At 40.0% G+C, this 23,419-nt stretch overlaps 13 protein-coding genes across 13 annotated transcripts; 2 read left to right on the forward strand and 11 right to left on the reverse strand.

Moving 5' to 3' along the window:
* Nucleotides 1-84: 84 nt before the first annotated feature.
* Nucleotides 85-2,082, reverse strand: GRS1 (glycine--tRNA ligase; the record flags this gene model as incomplete). Its single annotated transcript, XM_056229182.1, has 1 exon — nt 85-2,082. One exon carries the CDS (start codon nt 2,080-2,082, stop codon nt 85-87), a length of 1,998 nt encoding a protein of 665 aa, XP_056086111.1.
* Nucleotides 2,083-2,717: 635 nt separating this feature from the next.
* MRPL36 (mitochondrial 54S ribosomal protein bL31m) lies at nt 2,718-3,251 on the reverse strand (the record flags this gene model as incomplete). Its single annotated transcript, XM_056229193.1, has 1 exon — nt 2,718-3,251. The coding sequence occupies one exon, from the start codon at nt 3,249-3,251 to the stop codon at nt 2,718-2,720; it is 534 nt and encodes a 177-aa protein (XP_056086112.1).
* A 230-nt stretch (nt 3,252-3,481) lies between these two features.
* On the reverse strand, nt 3,482-5,443 carry TFC1 (transcription factor TFIIIC subunit TFC1; the record flags this gene model as incomplete). Its single annotated transcript, XM_056229204.1, has 1 exon — nt 3,482-5,443. One exon carries the CDS (start codon nt 5,441-5,443, stop codon nt 3,482-3,484), a length of 1,962 nt encoding a protein of 653 aa, XP_056086113.1.
* Nucleotides 5,444-5,945: 502 nt separating this feature from the next.
* On the reverse strand, nt 5,946-7,127 carry PTC4 (type 2C protein phosphatase PTC4; the record flags this gene model as incomplete). The annotated part of the gene is made up of 1 exon (XM_056229215.1): nt 5,946-7,127. One exon carries the CDS (start codon nt 7,125-7,127, stop codon nt 5,946-5,948), a length of 1,182 nt encoding a protein of 393 aa, XP_056086114.1.
* Nucleotides 7,128-7,645: 518 nt separating this feature from the next.
* TPS1 (alpha,alpha-trehalose-phosphate synthase (UDP-forming) TPS1) lies at nt 7,646-9,133 on the reverse strand (the record flags this gene model as incomplete). The annotated part of the gene is made up of 1 exon (XM_056229226.1): nt 7,646-9,133. One exon carries the CDS (start codon nt 9,131-9,133, stop codon nt 7,646-7,648), a length of 1,488 nt encoding a protein of 495 aa, XP_056086115.1.
* A 471-nt stretch (nt 9,134-9,604) lies between these two features.
* On the forward strand, nt 9,605-9,820 carry MEO1 (Meo1p; the record flags this gene model as incomplete). Its single annotated transcript, XM_056229237.1, has 1 exon — nt 9,605-9,820. One exon carries the CDS (start codon nt 9,605-9,607, stop codon nt 9,818-9,820), a length of 216 nt encoding a protein of 71 aa, XP_056086116.1.
* Nucleotides 9,821-10,026: 206 nt separating this feature from the next.
* On the reverse strand, nt 10,027-11,577 carry VMA2 (H(+)-transporting V1 sector ATPase subunit B; the record flags this gene model as incomplete). The annotated part of the gene is made up of 1 exon (XM_056229248.1): nt 10,027-11,577. One exon carries the CDS (start codon nt 11,575-11,577, stop codon nt 10,027-10,029), a length of 1,551 nt encoding a protein of 516 aa, XP_056086117.1.
* Nucleotides 11,578-11,842: 265 nt separating this feature from the next.
* Nucleotides 11,843-12,877, reverse strand: ATG14 (Atg14p; the record flags this gene model as incomplete). The annotated part of the gene is made up of 1 exon (XM_056229259.1): nt 11,843-12,877. One exon carries the CDS (start codon nt 12,875-12,877, stop codon nt 11,843-11,845), a length of 1,035 nt encoding a protein of 344 aa, XP_056086118.1.
* A 236-nt stretch (nt 12,878-13,113) lies between these two features.
* On the reverse strand, nt 13,114-14,082 carry OPY1 (Opy1p; the record flags this gene model as incomplete). The annotated part of the gene is made up of 1 exon (XM_056229271.1): nt 13,114-14,082. One exon carries the CDS (start codon nt 14,080-14,082, stop codon nt 13,114-13,116), a length of 969 nt encoding a protein of 322 aa, XP_056086119.1.
* Nucleotides 14,083-14,325: 243 nt separating this feature from the next.
* SHE3 (She3p) lies at nt 14,326-15,615 on the reverse strand (the record flags this gene model as incomplete). The annotated part of the gene is made up of 1 exon (XM_056229282.1): nt 14,326-15,615. One exon carries the CDS (start codon nt 15,613-15,615, stop codon nt 14,326-14,328), a length of 1,290 nt encoding a protein of 429 aa, XP_056086120.1.
* A 286-nt stretch (nt 15,616-15,901) lies between these two features.
* Nucleotides 15,902-18,049, forward strand: CCZ1 (Ccz1p; the record flags this gene model as incomplete). Its single annotated transcript, XM_056229293.1, has 1 exon — nt 15,902-18,049. The coding sequence occupies one exon, from the start codon at nt 15,902-15,904 to the stop codon at nt 18,047-18,049; it is 2,148 nt and encodes a 715-aa protein (XP_056086121.1).
* A 393-nt stretch (nt 18,050-18,442) lies between these two features.
* Nucleotides 18,443-20,239, reverse strand: AGP2 (Agp2p; the record flags this gene model as incomplete). Its single annotated transcript, XM_056229304.1, has 1 exon — nt 18,443-20,239. One exon carries the CDS (start codon nt 20,237-20,239, stop codon nt 18,443-18,445), a length of 1,797 nt encoding a protein of 598 aa, XP_056086122.1.
* Nucleotides 20,240-20,591: 352 nt separating this feature from the next.
* On the reverse strand, nt 20,592-23,078 carry HSL7 (protein arginine N-methyltransferase; the record flags this gene model as incomplete). The annotated part of the gene is made up of 1 exon (XM_056229315.1): nt 20,592-23,078. The coding sequence occupies one exon, from the start codon at nt 23,076-23,078 to the stop codon at nt 20,592-20,594; it is 2,487 nt and encodes an 828-aa protein (XP_056086123.1).
* Nucleotides 23,079-23,419: the final 341 nt, after the last annotated feature.

Raw genomic sequence — 23,419 nt, forward strand, 5'->3', positions numbered from 1 at the left:
TATATATATATATGTATTATTTTTTCGTTTCTTTTTTTAATTTACACGTTCGGCAATATATAGTTGAAATTAAGTCCTATTTATTTATTCAGTCTCAGTTTCAGTTTGAGCAACAAAAGGAACCAAGTTCTTGGTACCTTCTTCCCAGGAAACACCATTGTAAGTGATATCACGGATTGCCTCGATGACGCTTTCAACAGAACCTCTGACTTGCTTGGTAGAATCTCTTTCTCTCAAAGTAACAGAATGATCCTTAGCGGATTCAAAGTCAATGGTGACACCAAATGGAGTACCTAATTCATCATTACGGGCATATCTTTTACCAATTGAAACACCAGAGTCATCAATCTTGAATGGGATTTGGGACTTTCTTAAGATCTTGGAGACTTCCGTGGTAACAGGAACCAAATCTTTGTGATTTGATAAAGGAACCAATAAAACCTTTGTTGGAGCAACCAGAGGTGGAAAGGAAAGAACGCTTCTGGCATTGTCTTCTGGTCTGTTCCAGAAAGAGTGTTCGAAAACAGAGTAGATAATACGGCCAATACCAAAAGATGGCTCAATGACACTTGGAACATATTCTCTAACATGTTCAACCTTCGTTCTTTGTTCAATTTTAACTAATTTATCGTCCAATTCGACTTCCTTGTCCACGCCATCGACCTTTATAGTAAACTTACCATCTGCCTCCAATAATTCAGCTTTGGCAGCGAGGTCATCTTGAGACATGTTCAATAAGTGGGACTCAACTTTAGGTGCATCTTTTCTGAATTTTGGACCGAATAACTTTTTTGTCAAATCAATTTCCCATTTAGTGACTTCAATTGGATTTTCTAATTTTTGTCTAACAACCAGTTTTTCTTTGGTCTTTTTGGAATGAACGGTCAAATCGTAAGCAGATCTATCAGCACAGCCGACACATTCAATCCACCCGTAAGAGGTCTTCAATTCACCATCCCAACAGTCAGCAGCATAATGAGCCATTTCATTGGCCATATGTTGACGGAACCTCAATTTAGATTCATCAACGCCAATCTTCATTAAGAATTGGTAAATCCTGGCAATGAAATAACCTAAAGTTTCATTATCAACCATTCTTGAAGCGACGGCTTCACCAACTGTCTTAACAATTGGTTTAGTAGAGCCAGCTTCTTGAACGTCACGAGGCAAAAAGGAAAGCTTGATATTTTTGATTTCATCGAATTTTGGGTGAGATTTATCTAATGGATCGACGAAATGCTCGATTTCCGCCATTAAAAATTCACGAACTCTCAATAGACCAGCTCTTGGGGAAATCTCATTTCTAAATGATTTACCGATAGAAGCAGAGGCAAAAGGAGTCTTACTGTTGTTGAATTCTAATAACTTGTTAAAGTTCAAAAATTGCCCTTGTGCAGTCTCTGGTCTCAAATATCCCTTCAATTGACCAGATGGGCCGATAGCAGTTTCAAACATTAGATTGAAAGCTTTTGGAGATTCTAAAGTTTCACCAGTGACTGGGTTACCAATGTCATATTTTTCCATCAACTCGCCTAACTCTGGACCGGAATAACCATCAATTTTAGCCAAAATTTCTTCATATTCTTTTACAACGTCATCATCCAATTTAACAGCCTTTATTTGCTTAACTTTCTTTTTCCTCTTCTTCTTTTCGGCGTCGTCTTTGGCAGCAGCATTGGCATCGTCAACCAAACCTCTAGCTTCTTGATCACCTTTCAAACGGGCTTCCAAGACTTCTTCAACCAAATGGTCAGCTCTGAAAATCTCACCTGTCTTCAAATCTCTACACATCCAATCAGAGAATTTGTCAACGTGACCAGATGTTTTCAAAACTTCATATGGAGTCAACATAGTACAGTCAACTTCCAACATATCTTCTTCTAAGATGAAGTGCTTTCTCCAGGCGTCAACAATGTTATTTTGGAATGCACATCCTGGTGGACCATAGTCATATAAACCAGAAACACCACCGTACAAGTCAAAAGCTGGTGCATAAAAGAATCTACCTCTCAAAACACTTTCAAGCTGTTCCCTGTTAAATGGAACAGCGGCTCTAGCTTTATTAATATCTTCCACGTTCATTCTTCTAATTTTAACCGATTTTTTAACAATCTGAGAGTAAAAACGTCTACTGATATTGAAGAACGACAACTTTTCTTGAAAATTAGCACAAATGCAAAAAGGAACTGGAACAAAAAAATTATTGTGAAATAATCAATTGAAAATACTACCAACTACCAATTACTAAAACAAATATGTATACAAAGTGCGTAATAACTATCGCAACAGTGATTCAACACTCGAGAAGAGTAAAAATTTTCAATTTTTTTCACTGCGCTGTAACATTGGGGGCGTAGAAAATGATCACTATAAATTGCAGCATGTAATACTACAGTCTATGTGAGTCTCACTATAGTTTGAATTTGCTTTCCTATATTACGATACTCATTCTCATAGTCTCTGATTGATGACTATACTTCTTCGAGGATGTGAACTAAGTGCCGCGTTTTGGCCATAGTATATTCATTGCTCCAGCGTCCAATCAAGGGTTCGCAGAATTTTCTTTGTCATAATATACATAGGTATTGACAAGTATATTTACTGCAGTATATACAAGACCGTATAATTAGTGTTCACATAGAAACAAGTAGGATCTAAGCTCAGAAAGAATATAAATTGGTGGAGAATATAAAAAACAAAAGGAAAGGCTGCCCCATTCACTTCTTGTCTCTCTTCTTACTGGCCAATTTACCTGACTTAATCTGTTGTTCACCATCGTCTAGCAGCGATAGGTAGTCATCCATACCAAACGCTCCTTCAGGTATGTTTTCCTTCTCCTCCTTTGTAACTTGAGCTTCTTTTCTACTTTCTTCAGGCAGCTCAGGCTCTACAGAGCCAGGACTTGCAGATGCTATATCGACTGAAAACAAAGAACTATATCTCTTTTTGAATCTATCCAAACTGCCGCCGGAATTAGCATCTACGATGATCAGATCATCCCTACTAGGATTCCACAGTGGGTTGTTTCTTTGGTCTTGAATCAATCTAATTTCGCTCTTCGGATATTGTGATCTACGAATAACTACACTACCATCACTCAACTCCATTTTGACATCGAATTGGTGATAAATAGCCGGTCGTGATTTTCCCAGCCGAATTTTCTTTGCAGGCCTTCTTGGTAAAGCTATTCTTGTAGAGCCAGGATATGATCCTGTTGAAGCGAATCGCTTCCCAAATATAAATTTCAACATTGGACTAGAAAAATCTCGCTTTCGTTGATGTTGGGGCTTTGATTTTCCTATGAATATCCTAGCCTCTGCAGTAATAGTGCCCTTTTCATTCTGAAACTATACGGTTTTGTTTCTCTTCGAAAAAATCCTTTCATACGATCATGAGGCACAATGGAAGAAGGCCAATACTACCATTATAATGATCTTGTTCTATTATATTTAATACTGAAATCAAACAAAAAACATATCTATTACAAATTAACTTCATTGGCAAATCCCTTAAGTTCTCTTTTCATTGTTTCAGCGGTTTTGGGATCGAGCCTGGCTATCCTATCGATGATATCTTGGAAGCTCGCTGTTTTGATATCAAAACTATCTTGTTCTTCTTCGTCTGCATCAACGTCATCCCCTTCTTCGTCTATACTTGCAGGCACGTTTAAGTTCAGATCTGTGTCCATTTCTTCATTCTCTAACGCAGCGTCATCTGGTCCCTCAGTTATTGCTTCATTATCGTCATCGTCATCACCAGTAGTAATATCAGCCCCCTCAGTTGCGGCCTTGAGTGGCCCTTCAGTACTGACATCCATATTTATATCCCCATCTGCATCCGTATTGGTGTTAACGCCTGTGTTTCCCCCTTCTGCATTCTTGCTTTCCGGCACCATGGATTCTTTAACAAATAGCATTGTCTTATAATATTTCAATTTGTATTTATTGTACTCATAGTTTCCTTGAACCATACAGCCAAGTTCGTATTTCACTATTCTCCTCATCTTGACTAAGTCCAATTCTTTGAACCATCCTGTCAATTCATTTGCCTTATCTAAATATTGAACATTGTTAAAAACTTCTGCAATGTTTGGCTCGCCGACTAATAAGTCAATTTGCAACATCAAGTACCATGGTACTCTTTTCCCATCAAATTTGAACCTATCATCAATATCGCCTGGAGTGTTGGATTCAAATACTAATGGTGGTGGTTTGGGTACATTTTTTTTCACTAGAGGAGAAGATAATAACTTTCTTTCAATCTTAAAATATTCGGTTTGGTACTGAGCATATTTTACAGAGCTTCTAGGGTCTAATCCAAACTTTATATAGGTGTTCCTCCAAGGTCCCATAGTGAAACGATAAGATATGAGTGCTAGTGCTATCTTTATGGTATGATGTACCTTTTTCGGCACAATCCCATCAAGATGCCTTTTAACCCAGATGGGACGCTTAGCAAATAATTCTTTTAGAATTTGCAGACATTCCTCTAATGATTGGTAAAATTTGGAGTCCCTTTTAGTACCTGGGTAGACTTTTGTTTTCTTGGCCGCCTCAAAATCTTCGAGTAACTGCTCATGAGCTTGGAAAGGAATAACTGTTTTATCACTTAGATCGTGGACAAACAATTGATAGTTTTTGATGTATGTCCCTTTGACCTCCGTGACACCGTTTTTCTTTTTCTTTGCAAATGGATTAGCCTTATATTTATAAAGTAGAGGGAAACCAACCATTGATAATTTGGGCGGTGGCGGCAATTGAAAATCTGTACCTGGAATTATAACGCTACGATCTAAAATCAAATTGGCTATGTTTTCCTGAGGTTGGGAGTCGTTATCTGGCACAGAATTGACAAAACTTTTAAAATTATCCCATTTTAAGGAACCGAAACTACTTTCAAACTCCTTTGCGGAAGGGACGTTATCCAGTTTGATTTGAAAATCCGACATTTCTCTGAATTTTATGGTATTATCTACTATGGTTACAGGAGTAACCCTTAATTCGTTTGAGTCCTTCAGAGAACTGATAGAACACTTGACACTATTATTATTTTTTGCCAGAGTTCCCTTAGGCATTGTGACTTTTAAGATGACAGACTCGTCTCTAAAGGGAACCCTCTTACCAATTATAGGGTGCTCGTTGAAATAATTTTTAGATCCGTCTCTATCGTAACCATCGTTTAAATACAATTCTAACCCGTTTTGTGATTCGATGGGGCCATGTTCCTTGAAGGCTTCCTTAACTTTTTCAATACCCCCACACATTTTCATGGCTTTTCGTATGCTGGAGTGTTTTGTGGAGACATTAAGTGGTAACTCTAAACTTGGAATTCTGGGCAGATCTAATGTATATTCATCTGCTATTACCGGTGGTGTTTGGTCAGCGGTAGAATCCGAAATTGCAGAAAGAGTAGCAAGAGGTTCTTCTGTACTATCCGTTGACATATTTTTAGCCTCAGTTTTGTTTTTATTTTTCTTCTCCCAATTATAAGGCTCCAATAGCCTTTTTCCCTTTTTTATCCTTTTTGTTTAGTCCTTCAGTTCTTGTTCTCAAAATGTTATTTACCTTCTCTATCTTTTCTTTACATTTAAAGAAACGCGCTGAAAACTACAGAGCTTGTTTTTATCAAAAACAAATGAAGGCATATTAGGACAAGATATAAACAAAGAAATTTCAAAAATATAATGAGACTCACTATCGTGCACATTCATATACTATGTATATATCTACTCCATTCTAAAGAACCAGTTAGATTTTTCATGATACCATGAAGCATAATATAAGTGGAAGTTTGGAGAAAAGTGATGATGAAGTCATTCTCAAGAATTTTTTTTCTTTTTCATCTCCCAAATAATCGATACTACATACAAATATACAGATAGCTTAAGAGGACGTTCAAATTGCATAAGGAGGGGGGGGGGGAATAAGGAAAATAAAGAAGTACACCTACACTAAACCCCTTTCTCTCTCTAAGCGTGTCTTCATTTTATTGAACCAGTCCTGCAACGTTTCACCTTTTCTGTTTAGCACCACAATGATGGCAGTCATATTATCAAAACCGACACCCGTGTTACTATTGGCCTGTGCTATCCCATGATCCAGCAACTTCGTTATTATAGCGTCCAACTTCGTGCCTGACACCAGGTGGTACTTTATGAAGTGAATTAGTTGTTTGTTATTATAAATATCCCATATACCGTCACAGGCCAATACCAAAAATTCATCTCTAGAATAGTCAATCTTATGCATCAGCACATCTGGTTCAACAGTGACTTGTGCTTCTTGTGGCGCTGTTCCATTAGTTAAATTCTGAGTAATGTTTGTAAGTTTAGTCCTTCTATGTGGATACGAGACACCTCTTTTGAATTGAAAATCACTAAATGCTCTGCTGAGTGCCAATACCCCGCCCACCCTTCCAAGGGAGACGGTACCGCCATTATCGTTTATACGTATTAATTCGCCTATGTGTTGCGGCTTATGATCGAACGACATCGTCTTTATGCCATTGGCCTTTGAAGAAAGAATACATCGTGAATCACCACAGTTCGCCACATAGAGTGATTCCTCATTTATGATACATGCCACTACGGCAGTAGAGCCGCACGAATTATTGGCAAAATGTCGATATAACTCTTCATCTTGTAGTATGAAAGCGTCTTTAAGGATTTGAGACACTAGCCCTTCCAGCGTATTGAAAGATCTCTTGAATTTTGAGGAATCATTATTCGTTGAAGAAGTGTAATGATGATTTTCAAAACTGTAGGCGATCCATTTGATCAAACCAGCACTACTGTCGCCATTACCGTTGTTATTGCCATTACCGTCGCGATGATGACGTCCCCCGCTTAGGAATTTGGAACAATCATCACCACCGTGGCCATCGAAAACTGCAAAGACGTTCAACGACAAGCTTTCGTACTTGTCTATGAACGGGTTGAAAAATCGTACGCATACAGTGGAGTTTTCATTCCTAATTAGATGTGCATCCTCTTGAGTCAAACGATAACCTTGCATAGACCCTACGCAATTGTAAAATCGCGGGACGGTGCCAGTGGCAGCCTGATTGTTTTTATATTCATTGTATTCTATGGTCTTCTCCGTTAAGGGATGAGATAGCAATTGACCCATTTCTGTCTTCTTACAATTGAAGGCACTTTTTGAAATGAACTATATAGGGGAGAATAGAGGCAAAAGGGCGATGGGGCAGAAAAGAAGAAGTAAGGTTTCCGTGCTGAAAAAGAAATAAGAGAATGCAGTTGGAAGACGAGGGAAACGACGTAAAACTGGGAATTCAATGTCAATTGTTTATGTGGCCAATGTCTTCGTCGTGCGGCCTGAGGGACGATAGTGAGAAAAAATGTGGGATGTTTTATGGCTTTTTTTTCTTGATTTCGTTTTTCTTTTTTATTCATGCTCTTTCGAGGAAAAAAGATCAACGCGAGACAGAGAGAGGAAAAAAAGGCCTATACGGTGGAAAGGCCATTTTTATAGGATCAGCCCTAGAGATGTGCATGGACATATGGAAGAGAATATGTGTGTGGCGTTCCGCTAATGTTATTTATATAAAGTTATATAAAACGTATAAAAAAAAAACAGTAGAAAGAAAAGACTCAAGGAAGGAGATCACCTCTTTTAGATTAAGATCATCAGTTTTTGGCAGCTGAGGAGCTTGTTGAGCTTGAAGATGTGGTGTATAGTTCATGAACGAAATTTTCACCCCAAAAGGCAGCAGTGTATTTGGAGATGTATTTATAGAGTTTTTCCCAGTTGACTTCCTTCTTTATGTCGGGCAAAGTCAAAGCTTCGTTGATGGCATCAGATAGATCGTCAGTGTTCCATGGATTCACGATAATCGCACCGTTCAAAGACTGTGCGGCACCCGTGAACTCACTCAGGATCAAAGAACCCTTCTTTTCCTCCTGACAGGCAATATATTCGTAAGAAACCAAGTTCATACCATCACGGGTGGACGAGACCAAACACACATCACTTGCAGCGTACAGGGAGATCAGCTCTTCGAATGGGATGGACTTGTGCATGAAATGGATGGGGACAAACTCCACAGTACCGAACTGGCCGTTGATTCTGCCGACCAGCTCGTTGACGACAGATCTCAGGTACTGGTACTCCTCCACGTCTCCACGACTTGGCACTGCAACCTGTACGAGAACGACTTTGCCCCTCCATTCCGGATGCTCGCTCAGGAACACCTCCATGGCGTGCAGCTTCTGAGGAACACCCTTGATGTAATCCAGTCTGTCGACACCGACTATGATCTTGCACCCTTCGAAAGTTTTCTTCAATTGCTGGATTCTATTCTGCACGGATTTCTTCTTCAAACCGTCGGTGAACTTGTCGACATCGATACCGATGGGGAAAGCCCCGACGTTAACAAACCTGCCCTGATACTCGACCCCATTGGGCAAAGTATTCACGTTCAGCACTCTTTGCACCGAGGACAGGAAATGCCTTGCATAGTCGTACGTATGGAACCCGACCAAATCGCAACTCAAGACACCTTTCAGAATCTCTTGCCTGACAGGCAGGATCCTGTAGATTTCACTCGAAGGGAAGGGCGTATGCAGAAACCAACCGACCTTCACATTTTGCAGTTGTTTCTCCTGAATTTTGACTCTTAGCATTTCTGGAACCAGCATCAGATGGTAGTCATGCACCCAGATCAAATCGTTATGGTTCATGACCTTGGCAATCTCGTTGGTGAACGTTTGGTTAGCCTCGTTGTAGGCCAACCACGCATTCTCGTCAAAATTGATCTCACCGGGATGATAATGGAATAGCGGCCATAGAATCGAGTTGCTGAACCCGTTATAGTGCAAGTCGGCGATTTCATCGCTCAGAAAAATGGGTACGGCGTTGAACTTCTCCAACAAGTCCTTTCTCACCTGCTCCTTGTCATCATCCGGGATCTCTAGCCCGGGCCACCCAAACCATTTGAAAGTGTACATCTTCTTCAACCCTTCCAGTGCGGTGACCAGCCCCCCAGACGACATCGAGTACTCGTACTGGCCCGTACTACTGTTCTTACTGATCGTGACGGGCAGTCTGTTGGACACCACGATGATGTTACCCCCTGAAGAAGAGGTCAGTTGCGCCTTAGCGTTATCCGTAGTCATGGTTGTGTGTGTTATATGTGTGTATGTGAGTAAGTAGCCTGCTGTCCTGCTTTGTTACTTATTTATATTGCGTGCTCGTGCAAGAAGAAGGCGACAGAAACTCAATTGACAAGATGCGACACCAAACGTTACGGATCTCTAACACCCGGCTGTACGCATTACATCTCTCTATATATACTTACTCACCTATTACGCATGTGTCTTAGAACCTCAGTGCGGTTTGTCCCTGACCACCCCCTGAGAGCCCCTGCCCTGATCCGCCCAGCGGGGTGACCCCTGCCTGCCCGCAGATGAGGGGCCCTCCGTCCACGGCACGGGCCCAGGGGGCTCCCTCTCCCTGGCGCGCTGGCGCTCTAGGCCCACTCCCCTGGCAATCCCCTTATAAACAGCAGTGCTTGTGCTTGGACTTTGTTCCTAGCTCTTTTGTTCTCTGGCTTGGGGCAGGTGAAGAAGGACAAATCGCAGCAGGATATGACTATCACCCCTGACAAACAGAAACAGAAACAACAACAACAACAACAACAACAGGACCAATCGTTCGACTACGTTCACGCGTGCAAATGCATCGCGATGATATTTGTCGTGGCGGGCGTGGTGCTGATGTTCTTCGAGACCGGGTTGGACCCACAACAGAAGCTACAAATCAAGCAACTGCACAGGTTGGAGTCCGCCGTGCCCGGCGCTTGATGTGCAACCGTGATGCGTTTGTTTTTGGTCTTTTTCTTTTTCTCAAATTACGGGATTTATGCATATATAGGTGGGTATACGTACGTAAAAAAACAAAAACACACATGTAGGCATCTATATACGTTTAAAAGCTTTAGATTCAGGTCTTTGGGTTTTACAGAAAAGAACGGAAAAAAAAGAAAAGCTTTTGCTCGGCAACCGTGCTCTTAGATCAAAGAGTCTTCTTGGTTGGTGTCCTTCTTCTTACCAGAGCTTCTCGTGTCCGCGTCTTCATCTTCGTCCGCATCGTCTCTGGCTCTATCGTAAAACTCGTCAAGAATCTTTGGGGAGATTCTATTCAACATCTCCTTAGGGTAGATTCTTAGCAAACTCCATGCCTGGTCCAAACTTTCGAAAACGGTTCTGTCCTCGTAGGCGCCTTGGGAGATAAAGGTTTTTTCGAATTTTTCCAAAAACTCCAAAGACAACTTGTCCTCGATGGATAGGGCTTCTTCACCGACAACGGCCTTCATGGCGGCGGCGTCCTTACCAATGGCGTACTTGGCGTACAACTGGTTAGACACGTCACCGTGGTCCTTTCTGGTCATACCTTCACCGATGGCAGACTTCATCAATCTACTCAACGAAGGCAAGACGTTGATTGGTGGGTAGACACCCTTGTTATGTAGTTGACGATCAACAAAGATTTGGCCCTCGGTAATGTACCCTGTCAAATCCGGAATTGGATGCGTGATATCATCGTTAGGCATTGTCAAGATAGGTATTTGGGTGATGGACCCATTACGGCCCTCTACTCTACCGGCTCTTTCGTAAATTGTGGACAAATCTGTATACATGTAACCTGGATAACCTCTTCTACCTGGAACTTCTTCTCTAGCGGCAGAGACCTCTCTAAGAGCATCTGCATACGATGACATATCGGTCAAGATGGTCAGGACATGACGTTCCGTTTGATAAGCCAAGTATTCTGCTGTGGTTAGAGCCAGTCTAGGGGTAATAATTCTTTCAATGGTAGGGTCATTAGCCAAGTTCAAGAACAATGAAGTTCTTTCCAAAGACCCATTTTCTTCGAAATCTTGCTTGAAGAATCTAGCAGTTTCCAAGTTGACACCCATGGCAGCAAACACGATGGAAAAATTTTCTTCATGACCATCATGAACATCCTTGGTGGGTCTAACCAAACCAGCTTGTCTACAAATTTGTGCTGCGATTTCGTTATGTGGTAAACCTGAGGCGGAGAAAATTGGGATCTTTTGACCTCTGGCAATAGAGTTCATTGTATCAATAGCAGAAACACCAGTAGAAATCATTTCTTCTGGATAAATACGAGCATATGGGTTGATAGGAGACCCGTTAATGTCCAAATAGTCCTCTGCAAAGACTTTAGGACCATTGTCAATGGGTCTACCAGAACCATCGAAAATTCTACCCAACATGTCTTCAGACACAGGAATTCTCAAACTTTCACCAGTGAATTCCACAGTGGTCTTCTTGACATCAATACCAGAAGTACCTTCGAACACTTGCACAATGGCTCTATCTCCTCTGATTTCCAAGACTTGACCTTGTCTTACAGTTCCATCGGGCAACGTCAAGTTCACGATCTCATTGTAACGTGGGAACTTGACCTTTTCCAAAATGACCAACGGACCGTTCACACCACTGACCGTATTATAATTCAATCTAGGCTTGACCTTGAAGCTCTGTTCCACGGCTTTCTTGTTTATGGCAAACAACTCTTTATCAGACAAAACCATCTCTGCAATATATGTTTCACGTTTGGTGCACTGTCTATTTTAACAATCGCAATCTCGTCAACAATGGTTGTCTATCTATATTAAAATCATTTGGTCCTTTATCTCTCTTATCCTTTTCTTCCAACGGGGTGAAAAAAAAAAAAAAATAAACTAAAAAAGCTGAGTTGGTTCTTACCCGAATGCTTAATACACTGGCTGCTATTGTTTATGACTGACTACATGCAACTTACGTACGGCAGGAAAAAAAAGTGCGCACATGTATCCACTAGCCTACCACGTACCATCGGTCATGAGGTCCTGTGGGAGCCGGAGCCGGTGCGGTCCGTCTCGCAGGATGTCCTGTTTGTGGACTGTTCAAATTATCCAGAACCATGGAATACAGCATTCCAAAAGTCCAGTATAGCGAAACGGACCTACACTTCATCTTGTTCCGTTTCACCATGTTATAGAACAGTCCGTCCACGTCGTACTGATCCAGAAGCCATGGTATGTCCATGGGTGTCGAAGGCACGAGTTTCAAGTGTCTACATATTTGTAAAATATTTATTATCAACTTGATCAATCTTTGTACTACTGTCTGTATGCCATCGGAAGACTCAAACATGGGGAGCTCGTTACTATTGCTGGCGTAGGGGAGTTTAATCACAAGAATGTCGGAGAGGAAAGTGACATACTTCCACATGGTATTGATGGAATCATCTGTTATGAGAGGAGGCAAAACATGGAAATTCTTCAGCGATATTAATGGCTGAAAGGCAATGGAAAATGGTATCTGAAAATTGTCGTGTAGTTTCTGGATTACAAACCAATCGTTCAGCAGGTTTAGTTTGTAATTTCTGGTCGATTCACAAATCCTGGAAATTTGTGTTAACTTGTTCTTTGCATCATTAATTTCCATTTGTTCCCTCAATTTGTCTCTACCAGCTTCCGCCTTATAGTGTTTATAATTATCTATTTCTAGTTTCAACTTGCTGATGTGATCTCTCTTACTATTGATTCGTTCATTTAAATGCTCTATTCTATGCTTGATTCGGTTGTTATTCTTCTTCATTCGTAAAACGTCCAACTTCATGAGGCTATTCGTCAAAGGGTCCTTTTTCCGCTCCAAAGCCCTGATATTCAGCTGGTCATAGTTCATGGCTTCGTTTAGTATTTGTTCGACCTTGCCACTAAGTAACTCATTCTCATCCTTTATAGAAATTAAATTCAACTTTAATTTTAACAGCAAACTGGGGCTCGTATTAATGCAATGAGCACAATACATAACATATGCTCTATGATGACATATTGGACAATACATGGCATGCTAAGGTTCTGTTACAGATTTCTTTCCCTGTGATTCCATTTTTTCTTTTAATCAATCATGAATTTGCTTCTTCCCTTAATTTTCAATGAGGGAAAAAAAAAGTGCTTACTACCAATTAATCACAAATAAGTAGGTTAAACTAGTAAGTAAAATGAACAATTACACAGGTTATTTTAATGATACAAAGAAAAAATAAATAAATAGTCAGCATCGGCATTGCTTATACAATTTTAGCTTTTGAATTTTTTTCTTATTAGGATGCCGCTCTTGAAGTTTATAATCCAATCCACCATGTCTTGATCGTTAGCGGCTTTGAATGATAGTCTTTCGTCAAAAGTAATCAAAGCAAAATTCATATCATCGCTCTTGTTCCTCGGGTTATTATCAAGTTCAATACAGTCAATGATCGTATTCAACTTGATGCTTTTTTTTAACTTTCCCGTCTTAAAAGAGTATAGATTGAATGAAGTATTAGTCAACTCCACATTGAATTTTTGCCATTTGGCCCTATTGAAGAGCTTTTTTTTCTTCACTTTGGTATAAAGGATTCCAGAACAAACTTGATGCTCTGCATTCTTAGGATCAAACATCCTATAAAACTCCTTATCCTCACGAGAGGGTTGTTCATCCATCGTCAAACTGCAAGAATGTTTGCTGCTAGAAGGACCCGCCTTTTCGTCGACTACAATCAAATCATCCTCATCCTCGTCTTCATCGTAATCACTACCTGTAGTGACACTTTCATTACCGCTAGGGCTTGACAAAAATTTCTCGAGTGCAATTTTCCAGTTATGCATTAGTTCCTTGTCAATCTTTTCATTTTGTCCTCGTGGGAATTTGAATATTAAATCCTTGGATGGAGTATAAACAGTCAATATCCCATCAAGCTCGCTGATTTTGAAACTAAGTATGTTGAATCTTGGTATCACACTTATGGCTTCTCTTTCATCTTGGGTCTTATAATAAGCAAATTGATTTTTCCTCAAGACACACCAATAATGGTGGTCTGTTGTTCGTGGCCACCACAAATGGCGATGATGTTGATGGTAATGCTGCACCCCACCATCTGCATCTCCATTGTTACTTGGACTGGATTGAGTGGCCGGTATTTTATTCTGAGAAGTTGATGGCTTTTTAATTAAATTCGATGCCATCAAAACTTCATGCTGATTTGATGGTGCAGTTGAGCCTGCTATCATTGGTCTTATAAAAACTGCCAAGGTGAAATTTGCGCAACTATTTCTAATAGCCCTTCCCATCAGCTCAGAATTAACACCGTGCTCTGGTCCGTTCGTTTAATATCAACCATTATGGTAGGAAAAAATCGTTGCGAATGACCAAAAGGTGGTAAATATGGCTTCGTCTATAAAACCTAAAAGGCATCTATTTATTTATTCTATTATCTTCATCGGCTCCATATATACTGCTTGTATCTGCATATTTCAGGATTGGTTCCCATGCATAACCATACTATTCCTCTTTTTCTTATGGGCGGAGGAAACAGTTCTTGTAACGCCTGGAGGCACTGAGGCTGTGAGCGACGTACTTGGATCATGGTTATGCGTTACATTCTTGCCACTACTTGAACTTGGCTTTCTGACAGAGGCTGTTCTTTTAACACCAGGCAAAACAGGGGATGCAGATTTGGGAACAGAACCTGATGACAGCAATGGCGAAGCAGTGTAAAAACTTCTTCTTTTATTGTTACTGCTACTACCGTTTGCGGACGAATCGTTAATGTTCGACGTCTTCCTTAATTTGACCATCTTGATGGGGAGCATATCCGATGCATTGCTATTGTTCAAAATATTAGCGTTGTTGCTTTCGATCTGTGTCTGCGCATTCTTCCTCAGGCTTATAAGTACCGCATCTTTATCGGCCATCTTATCATCGTTCTTTTCCAAAACCTCACTCAAATCCATTTTTTCAGCAAAAGTTGATATCAAATCTTCACTCGTCTCGTACAGATTTAACCAATTTTGTAAATTCAGCTCATTTAAAGAATCGGAAATTATCTTGCTTAATTTCGAATCCTTCTCTGCTTCCATGGACTTCAAATCTTTGACAGAGTCATTGAATTTATTTAAGTTGAATTCCATATCTGAGTTTGAACTGGCATCTGACCCGTAATTAAAATTTTGATTACTCAATTCTAGTTCTAGAAAACTGATTTTCTCATTCAATTTGGAAATTTCATCAGAATAGTGATCTCTGTAGAAATTTTGTGACTCTAATAATGAATTGTAGTTGACCTCCATATTTTGTAATTTTTCAGAGCATGAATTTTCGATGGCACTAGAATCTCTCGCCACTTTATTCAATTCGGCCATTTTTTCCTTTTGCTCGTTGTAATTGCTGCTCAATTCGCTAAAGTCTTTCTCTAACTCCTTTAGTTTCTTATTCTTTCTTTCGAATATTGAGTTGAAATTTTCGTTTTCATTCTTCAAAAGATTCAAATTTTCTAGTAGTTTCGATTCTTTGGATTGTGCTAATTCCAACTTACCCAATAAATTCTGAGATTGCCGAGTCAATTGTAAATTCGCCTTTGTCAACATATCGATCTGATCGTGAAGTGATTCAATAACTTTGGAAGAAGAAACGTTTTGGTTGAAAGTATTCTGAGTGGAGGTACTTCTGTCTTTTGTGGGGGAGCTTTCCAAGTTGGCCATGAAAATATTATGATGGGGAGCCAATTTACTTGGAGAGGCCGGGACGTTATCTTGGCCCGACATTTTACACAGCAGTAGTATTGTTGGGCCTTGAAATGTTTGATAAACAATTTGCTATTTGATTATCCCATCAAAGTGTAAATAGACATATAAATAAACAATAAACAATTTGCAATAACAATAATGAAGCTCTCGCTTGAGCGAGAGGCGAGATAACGCGGGTAACAACTGAAACAATTATGCCAATGGCAATAATAAGCAATAACAATAGAAAAGTGCTTCACACAAAGTGGGAATAAAAGTAAATTGTAAATCCTGCTAATGATAAATCGATGCATGATAGACAGATATGAGGCTACGATATATTACCGTTTTTGATCCATCAAGATCCACCAACGAAAATGACACTTTCAAGCAGTTATTACTGTTTCACTACTTTGGCAATACTGATTCAGTACCTTCTCTGAATGAAAAACTGTCCACCATAGGAATAATCCAGGGCATTTGGTCCCTTACAAGTAGTGATGATCAGCTTAAAGATTCAGAAAAAATGATTGAGCTAAATAATGATATTATTCTCTGTATCAAAGTTGAGTCAAAATTTTTTATCAGTTTAGCAATTTCGAATACTGATGACGATCACGGCACAATACCCTTCCAATATTTCAATTCTTATTTATGGCTTAGCTACAAATTCTTCAAACTACTGAACGGGCCCTTCGCCGGATTCAGCAGGGACTTTAATAAACTAACAGATTTATTAAACGAATTCGTTATTCCGTTCTGGAATGATATCTACCTTAATTTGGAAACCGTAACAAATAGGTCATTTACCGTTATCTGGCCTGACTTTTACAAAAGAGCGGATTTCCAGCATGGAACCTCTATTCCAATAGACAAAAACACTGACAAAGAAGCATGGGATACCGTAATCTTACAAAAAATTCTGCTAGATAAAAAGAGTTACCTAGGAATCAAGGACATTTTGGTTTATCACTTGCCAAAATGCACCCGCGCACATACTAGAGAATCTATAGGAACAAAAACTTACGGATTAGTACGGAACTTCAGCAGTGATCTAAACACATTGCCAGATATTTCCAATTGGCTATACCATCTGCATCACACCTATGGTGAGATATCAAGCCATATCCTAACAGGAAATGCCCATTTCAAACAGGACCTACAATTAGAGGAGGAACGAGAACGAAATCAAACCACAGACGAAGGACAAGAAGAAGAAATAATAGTAGAAGAAGAAGAACGACAACAACAACGACAACAACAACAGCAGCAGCAGCAGCAAGAAGCTTCACAAAATCATACAAAGGGACTCTCTTTATCCGAAAGAATGATACGTAACGTAACACTTCCCATTACTTTTGCATATGACGCTATACATGAAGTGAGTACTACAACTGGCGTTTCCAGTAGCTTATCTATGATAATGGACTACGTACCCAGGCCCCATTGGTCGTTTATGTCATCATCATCCGACAAAAGCACCAGCAATAATAAATACTCGAGTAATCATGGTAGCTCAAATGCAAATACCGCACTGATAACAGATTCAGAAAGCATGGGGGGAACAATAGGTAACTCAAGGTTCGGGTTCTTAGTATCACCATTGAATTCCAACCTGTTACCACCATCATACCAAGCTTTAAAACTGAATTTGAAGTTTGAAAACTCAAAAGACAATGAGACTTTTTATAACTGTTTATTTTGGTACTTTGATGATTTTTTGATCGTAATTGTATGTGATCCAAGTTTCAGCAGAGTGTGGGAAAATGATTATCTGAAAGACCTGAACTTCCAACTATGCCAAAGCATGAAGCGTTTGAAGAGCGAAATTTTCAATTTAAAAGATTGTGACACCATGGAGTCTTTCGGATATGTGATCAGGGACAGTATCACTAACGAAATCGAATCATCCATTCCATTTGGGTCTCCCAAAATGTCTTCAAACGAAAATATCTCAACTTTGCAGTTAGCAATAAATGGCATAGATCAATTCATTAACGACAATTCAAATTCGATATCATTAGCCAATTGGAATCCAATAACAATTATGGGCGGTTTCAACACTAGCAGTAGAAACAATATTACACAAGGTAGTGAAAATGAGGAAGACGATAATAATCAGGCACTCATAAGGAGATATTTGAATTTTTTGAATTTAATGAGTACAGAAAAGTTATGGGATTTACAGATTGATATCTTACAATTTTTGGGCAGTTTACAAAACTCAAAAAGAGATCCAGAATACTTTCAGGAGGAAAGATTATTGAAATTAAACAATGGCATCTTGTGTTACATCAAAGAAACGAATTCGAAATTGGTTATTATCATCAAAAACTGGTTTCAACATGATGGAACTACGAAGGCTGTGAAACAAAAACACCATTCCATTTCAAATGCTATTCAGAAAAGTTCGTTGTTTCAAAGTCTAGGTCGTGACGTGATCGATTGGTGGGAATCTAGAGAGATTTATTAGAATATAGAATATTAACAGTAATATTCAATAAATATAGAGAGTACATAAGCAGGCATTAAGAGTAAAAAATACGAAAAAAATATGAAGGTCACTGATTCATGGATTGTAAGAGGGTGAATAATTATTTACATGTCGCTCAAAGAAACAATGGCAGTGATGACCATGGAAAAATGCATGAATATCAATAATGAACTAAAAGGCGAAAAAACATTGAAAGAGCTCCAGAGGATTATAAAAGACACTTTTTTTTGAGTACTTCAAACAAGTGGGAAAAACCACGTTTATCGAAGGAAGCCATCAATAGGCAAGTACAGAGCTAAGAAAACACGATATCAAATACCGAAAATAATGCGAGAGCAGTCAAAATAAATCTGCTAGTAGGAAATAATCCCATTATGCTTTGCTATAATACTGAAACTTTTCAAAGGAACTCTCGATTTCGTGATTTTCAATTTCTACCAACTCTTTGGAAAAATCAATCTCGTGGGGATTTTTGAATTTATCTTTACCACGCTTCCAAATGAATTTATAACCCACATAAATTCCGATGTTTATAAACACCATTAAATATGAAAACAAAAAATCTTGTGTACTCCATAATTTAGGAAAGAAAACAGTATAGCCCTGTATCAAAATCATTGCTGAACACGAGACCAGTCCAATGATGGCAGTGTAGGGTTGACCCCATGAACGAAACGGCAATTTGGGTAATGAATCTTGTTGGACGTGGTAAGCCCTTCTGAAGAATAAATACGTGATACAAAGTACCACAAAATTAATTAGCTGAGATGCAGTGATCAAGTTGATTAACCAGTTTAGCACGACCGCACTATTAGAATTTAGTTGCAGAAGACTCACTAGAGCCCACACTAAAGAAATAGCGACAGAATAAATGGGCACACCATGCCTATTACATCTAGTAAAAAGTTTTGGAGCGTAGCCATCTAATGCCATACCATAAAATGTTCTAGATGAACAATAAGTGTAAGCGTTACCAGCAGAGAATGCCGCTGTTATCAAAGCTATATTAACAATGTCGGGTAAAATTCTAATCTTAAGGTTATTCATTGCAATGACATAAGGTGAAGAACCGGCGCCAGGCCTTGCTTCATTAATTGCCGCTGTTAGATCAGGATCATTTGGTGAACAAACAATACCAACGCAAAGACAACTTCCTAAAAATAGGAATGTTAATCTCACAAACACTTGTTTAAACGCCTTTGGTAAGACCTTTCTAGGTCGTTTAACTTCTCCAGCTAGCATGGAAATATACTCACCACCAGCTATGGTAAACGACGCCTGAATCAGACAGGCAAGAAACCCCTGAAAATAACCTGAGGATTTTCCCACATCTTTACCATCGGGAAAGTATTTCTTGAATGGGCTTTCTCCATAATTACGAAACCCATAACGATCATGTTTGGGGTTACCACCTAACATCGTGATGAAAGTAAAGATGAATAGACCAAGCGCGAGAATAATCTTGAAAGAGGCCAGCCAAAATTCCATTTCACCGTAATATTTGACCGCACAAATCGAAATGAGCAAGTATAACACGACTTGAACAGCAAGCGGTATACCAGCAGAATAGTCGTCTCTCCAATAATGTATAATTGTATTGACAGAGACGATTTCAAACGGAATTTGTACACATTCTAGAAACCAGAAATTCCAGCTGGCCATGACGGCGAATGAATCGTCCACGCATTTCGTAGCTAATCTCAAAAAGGGTGAACTTACAGGAAAAAAGCAGACCATTTCTGCCGTTGATACCGTAATGCAAAGTATGGGAACGCACCAAAGTGCAAACGCTAAAAGTAAAGAAGCGGGGCCTCCACGATATAAAGCTTTTCCGATGGCCACAAATAGCGCCGTACCAATGACACCGGAAATAGCAATTAACTGGACGTGTCTATTCTCTAACTTACGTCGAGTTTCCGTGGAAAACAGCAGGTGAGTTCTTGAGTCCTCATCAATGAACGATTCTCCATCCTCATGTTCATGCACGTGAACGTCTCCTCCTTCGGGTATCGTGCTTATGTGTGCTAGTGAAGATTCAGAAGGGCCCAACCACCCCTCACTAGGTTGATCACTTTTTATTCGAGTGGTAGCCGTCTTAAACTTGTTCTTGCTGTATTTGAAATCATCGTCGTCGTTTTCATAATTGATTGTCATATGCACTTTTGTCATGTATGGCAAAAGCTATAAAGCAAAATGTAAGTGCAATTGAAGGGGTAGGGCTGCAGTTGAACTACAATTCTTTATTTCCACTAATTTGTATCAGAACGTATGGGAGTTGTAACACTAAACAATCCAATACAACGTACAACAAACCAACGATATATTTACTCCTGAATTACGTAAACTAAAGAAGTTAACATATCGAGATCTACTTGCTAGGGAGCAGCCCCGAAAGTTCTTTTTTATACATGTAGTTTCACGATGCGGCGTCCACACCCCGCTTCATCGGTGACGCAGTTATGGTGTTCAGGACGGATATAGTTAATTGTCGCGACAGTATAAATTATAGAAAGTGCAGATATCACAATTGTAGGGAGAAGGCTCTGCCGCCAACGTTGTGTAAAGTAGAGACACCAGTCTTAACTCTGACATGAACTTCTGGGGCATCTTCCTCGACATCTTCGTGTCTTGGTAATCCATTAGCAGAATCGAGCGCCCTGCTCGACTTGAGATCAAACATGGGTCTGTTGATAGAGCTCAATTGACTTGGCCCGGCGGTTTCGCTGAGCCCGTGAATATCTTGTACACTTTGCCAACCGGTCTCCAGATTGGACAAGAACCCTTGTTCTTCTTCGTTTTCGATGTCTTGATCAAGATCAATTTGATTATCCAGTTTTTGATTGGTCGTTGTTGAAAGATGGTAGTTACGGCCTAGAATTTTAGTGTCATCTGCAGCCATGGACCTGGGAATGGTCATGTTTGTAGCGGCAGCCGCTGAACCGTAGTTCGATAACATGAGATATATGAAACTCTCTAAAGACCATTCGTACCAGATCTTTTGTTCTGTGTCCGAGTGTATTCGTGACATCAACACAGAAAGTTCGGAATCGTCTATGAAGGATAACGGTTGCTTTAAAGGAAAAATTATCGGGGACCATGAGGTCATATTTGAGGTATGATGACACTTTTTGATTAGTTGTAAATTCTCATTTTGTCTGGCATGCATTGACGTTTCTTCGCTGGATTTCAACCGGACCATGCTGTCATCGGGCAAAGTTGACAAAAATATATTGTTGTACAGGTTTGCTGTAAAAAAACCGACGAATCCATGGACTTCGCCGCGGTGCTTTATCTTAAATTCATTGAGTGAGCTGTGCGAAAATTTGATAGTGTCACAATCATCTTCGTCTTGGCCAACATAGTTTTCGCAAATCGGATGCTCGAACTTCCAAACTTCATTTATCTTGGAGGATAGTATGCAATATGGAACCTTATGGACCACCCAAGGCGCTTCCAAGGAGCGGTTTGTTTGTAGGAGCTTTTGGTAGAATAGTGGCGAAAATATAGGTGCTATATAAGAGGAGTATGATCTTGGTATGAAGATAGTGTCCTTATGGGAGTGGTATTTTTCGATGGACCAGAGACACTCGGGTGATAGTTCGTTACAACCAAATGAGCCCAGCAATTCACTTATGCATATATCTACCTGTATACGTTTCTCTGGTGGCTCATCGATTTGCCACTTAGTCATATCCTCTTTGATCAATTTCACTTTGTTATCCCAGCAATCGAAGTTCCTCTTTTGCAAATATAGGTATGCCTGTGGGTTCTTCTCAAGGGCAATTAGGGATACTTCACTTTCCGTAAATAGCATTGATATCATTTTAAAAGTTCGGTCCACTAGGGGCCCTCTACCCGCACCAGCCACTAAGATCACTATTGGTCTCTTGAAACTCTCTTGGGAGGAGACGTCTTGGAGCGCTTCTGATATGGCAGATTCGTAAAGGTCGTATTTCACCAAGTCTTTTTCAAAAGTCAAATATGTGGAATTCAATAAAGTATCTGAATGGGGCTTTAAAGGCGGCATTATCCTGGACTGTTCTTGAAGCATAAATTGACGATTACCATTGGAGTTCAAGATCTTATCGCCCTTTTTCAATAAATAGTTGATATACTCCAAATAAGCCGATTCCCCACCCTTAACATCGTCAGCGTATTTCTCCATCCCATGTAGTATCACACATAGTTCATTACCCAAGATTTGTGAATCCCCATTGATATTTTGAAATTTCAAAATCAAATTTTGGTTGAATTTGTGTAGAACTGGGTAGGCGTACTGGTTACTGGCAAAGATGGATGAAGACACTAGAAGACACGAAACGGGCTCGGCCAACCATCTATTCAGCACATAAGAAGGTGTCCTACTTCTCGGCAAGGCCAAAGAGATAGTCAATGATGAATGATACTCGCATAATTTCCGAACGGTATTCCACAGTTCCCAAGTTGCCAGCGGATCGCTGTCTTCATAAAGCGGCAATGAGATTGATATGGTCAGCGCAGGCGCGGTGAAGATGATTGGTTTTTGTAAAAGTCTATAAATCATCTGCCCATACAATTGCAGATTGGACAGGTCGCGTGGAGGCGCCAATATCAGCTTATTGATCCCGACAAACCTTGCATATTTACATTCGTTCAGAAGGACCTTTAGGCCAAGATCTCTTACAGACGGATCACGACTTTCCAACTCCAGCCAAGAGGACAACAGCCCTATGTAAGACGGCGTGTCGTCGTTGTCTAGCTTGTTGATGTTGAACGGGGGAATACAGATATCCTGCAACTGGGGTTCGGGGACCCGAAGCGGTTGCCAATTCTGCTTGGACTGGTTCTGGAACTCTTTAAAAACCTGCCCAACTATCTCCTTATACCTGGGCGTCGTTATAGGGAGCAAAACATAATCGTAGTTGCTCGACAGTCCCGGCGTAGAGACATTTTCTAGGAAACGTGAGCTTTTGCTGTGCTGTTTATAATTAAACCCTGGTTTGACACCGACAAAGACGTTACTATGCATATGCAAACTGGACCGTTTGTATATATATAAATTATATGTATAAAAGAAGAAGAGGAACGCCCGCACAATTCCACACACACAATTTCACACACGCAATAGTTTCTATGAGGCTTGCGAACAGGATCACTGTCTTTTCAAAACTAGCGCTTTCTTTGTTTCACATAGCGTGTGAAGACATTTTGTTTCGATATGGAAAATCACTATGTGCTATTTCAGGTTCTGATTTTTCATTGTTTATTTCTTTTTTTTGCGCACTCTCGGCAGAATGAGCGTGCGGCAACTTTTCGGGTGAAACGGCTCTAGAGCCCGTGGGCTCCGTTCTAGGATTTTCAAGACGGGTA

This window comes from Saccharomyces kudriavzevii (assembly GCF_947243775.1).
Source record: "Saccharomyces kudriavzevii IFO 1802 strain IFO1802 genome assembly, chromosome: 2".
Classification (NCBI taxonomy): Eukaryota; Fungi; Ascomycota; class Saccharomycetes; order Saccharomycetales; family Saccharomycetaceae; genus Saccharomyces; species Saccharomyces kudriavzevii.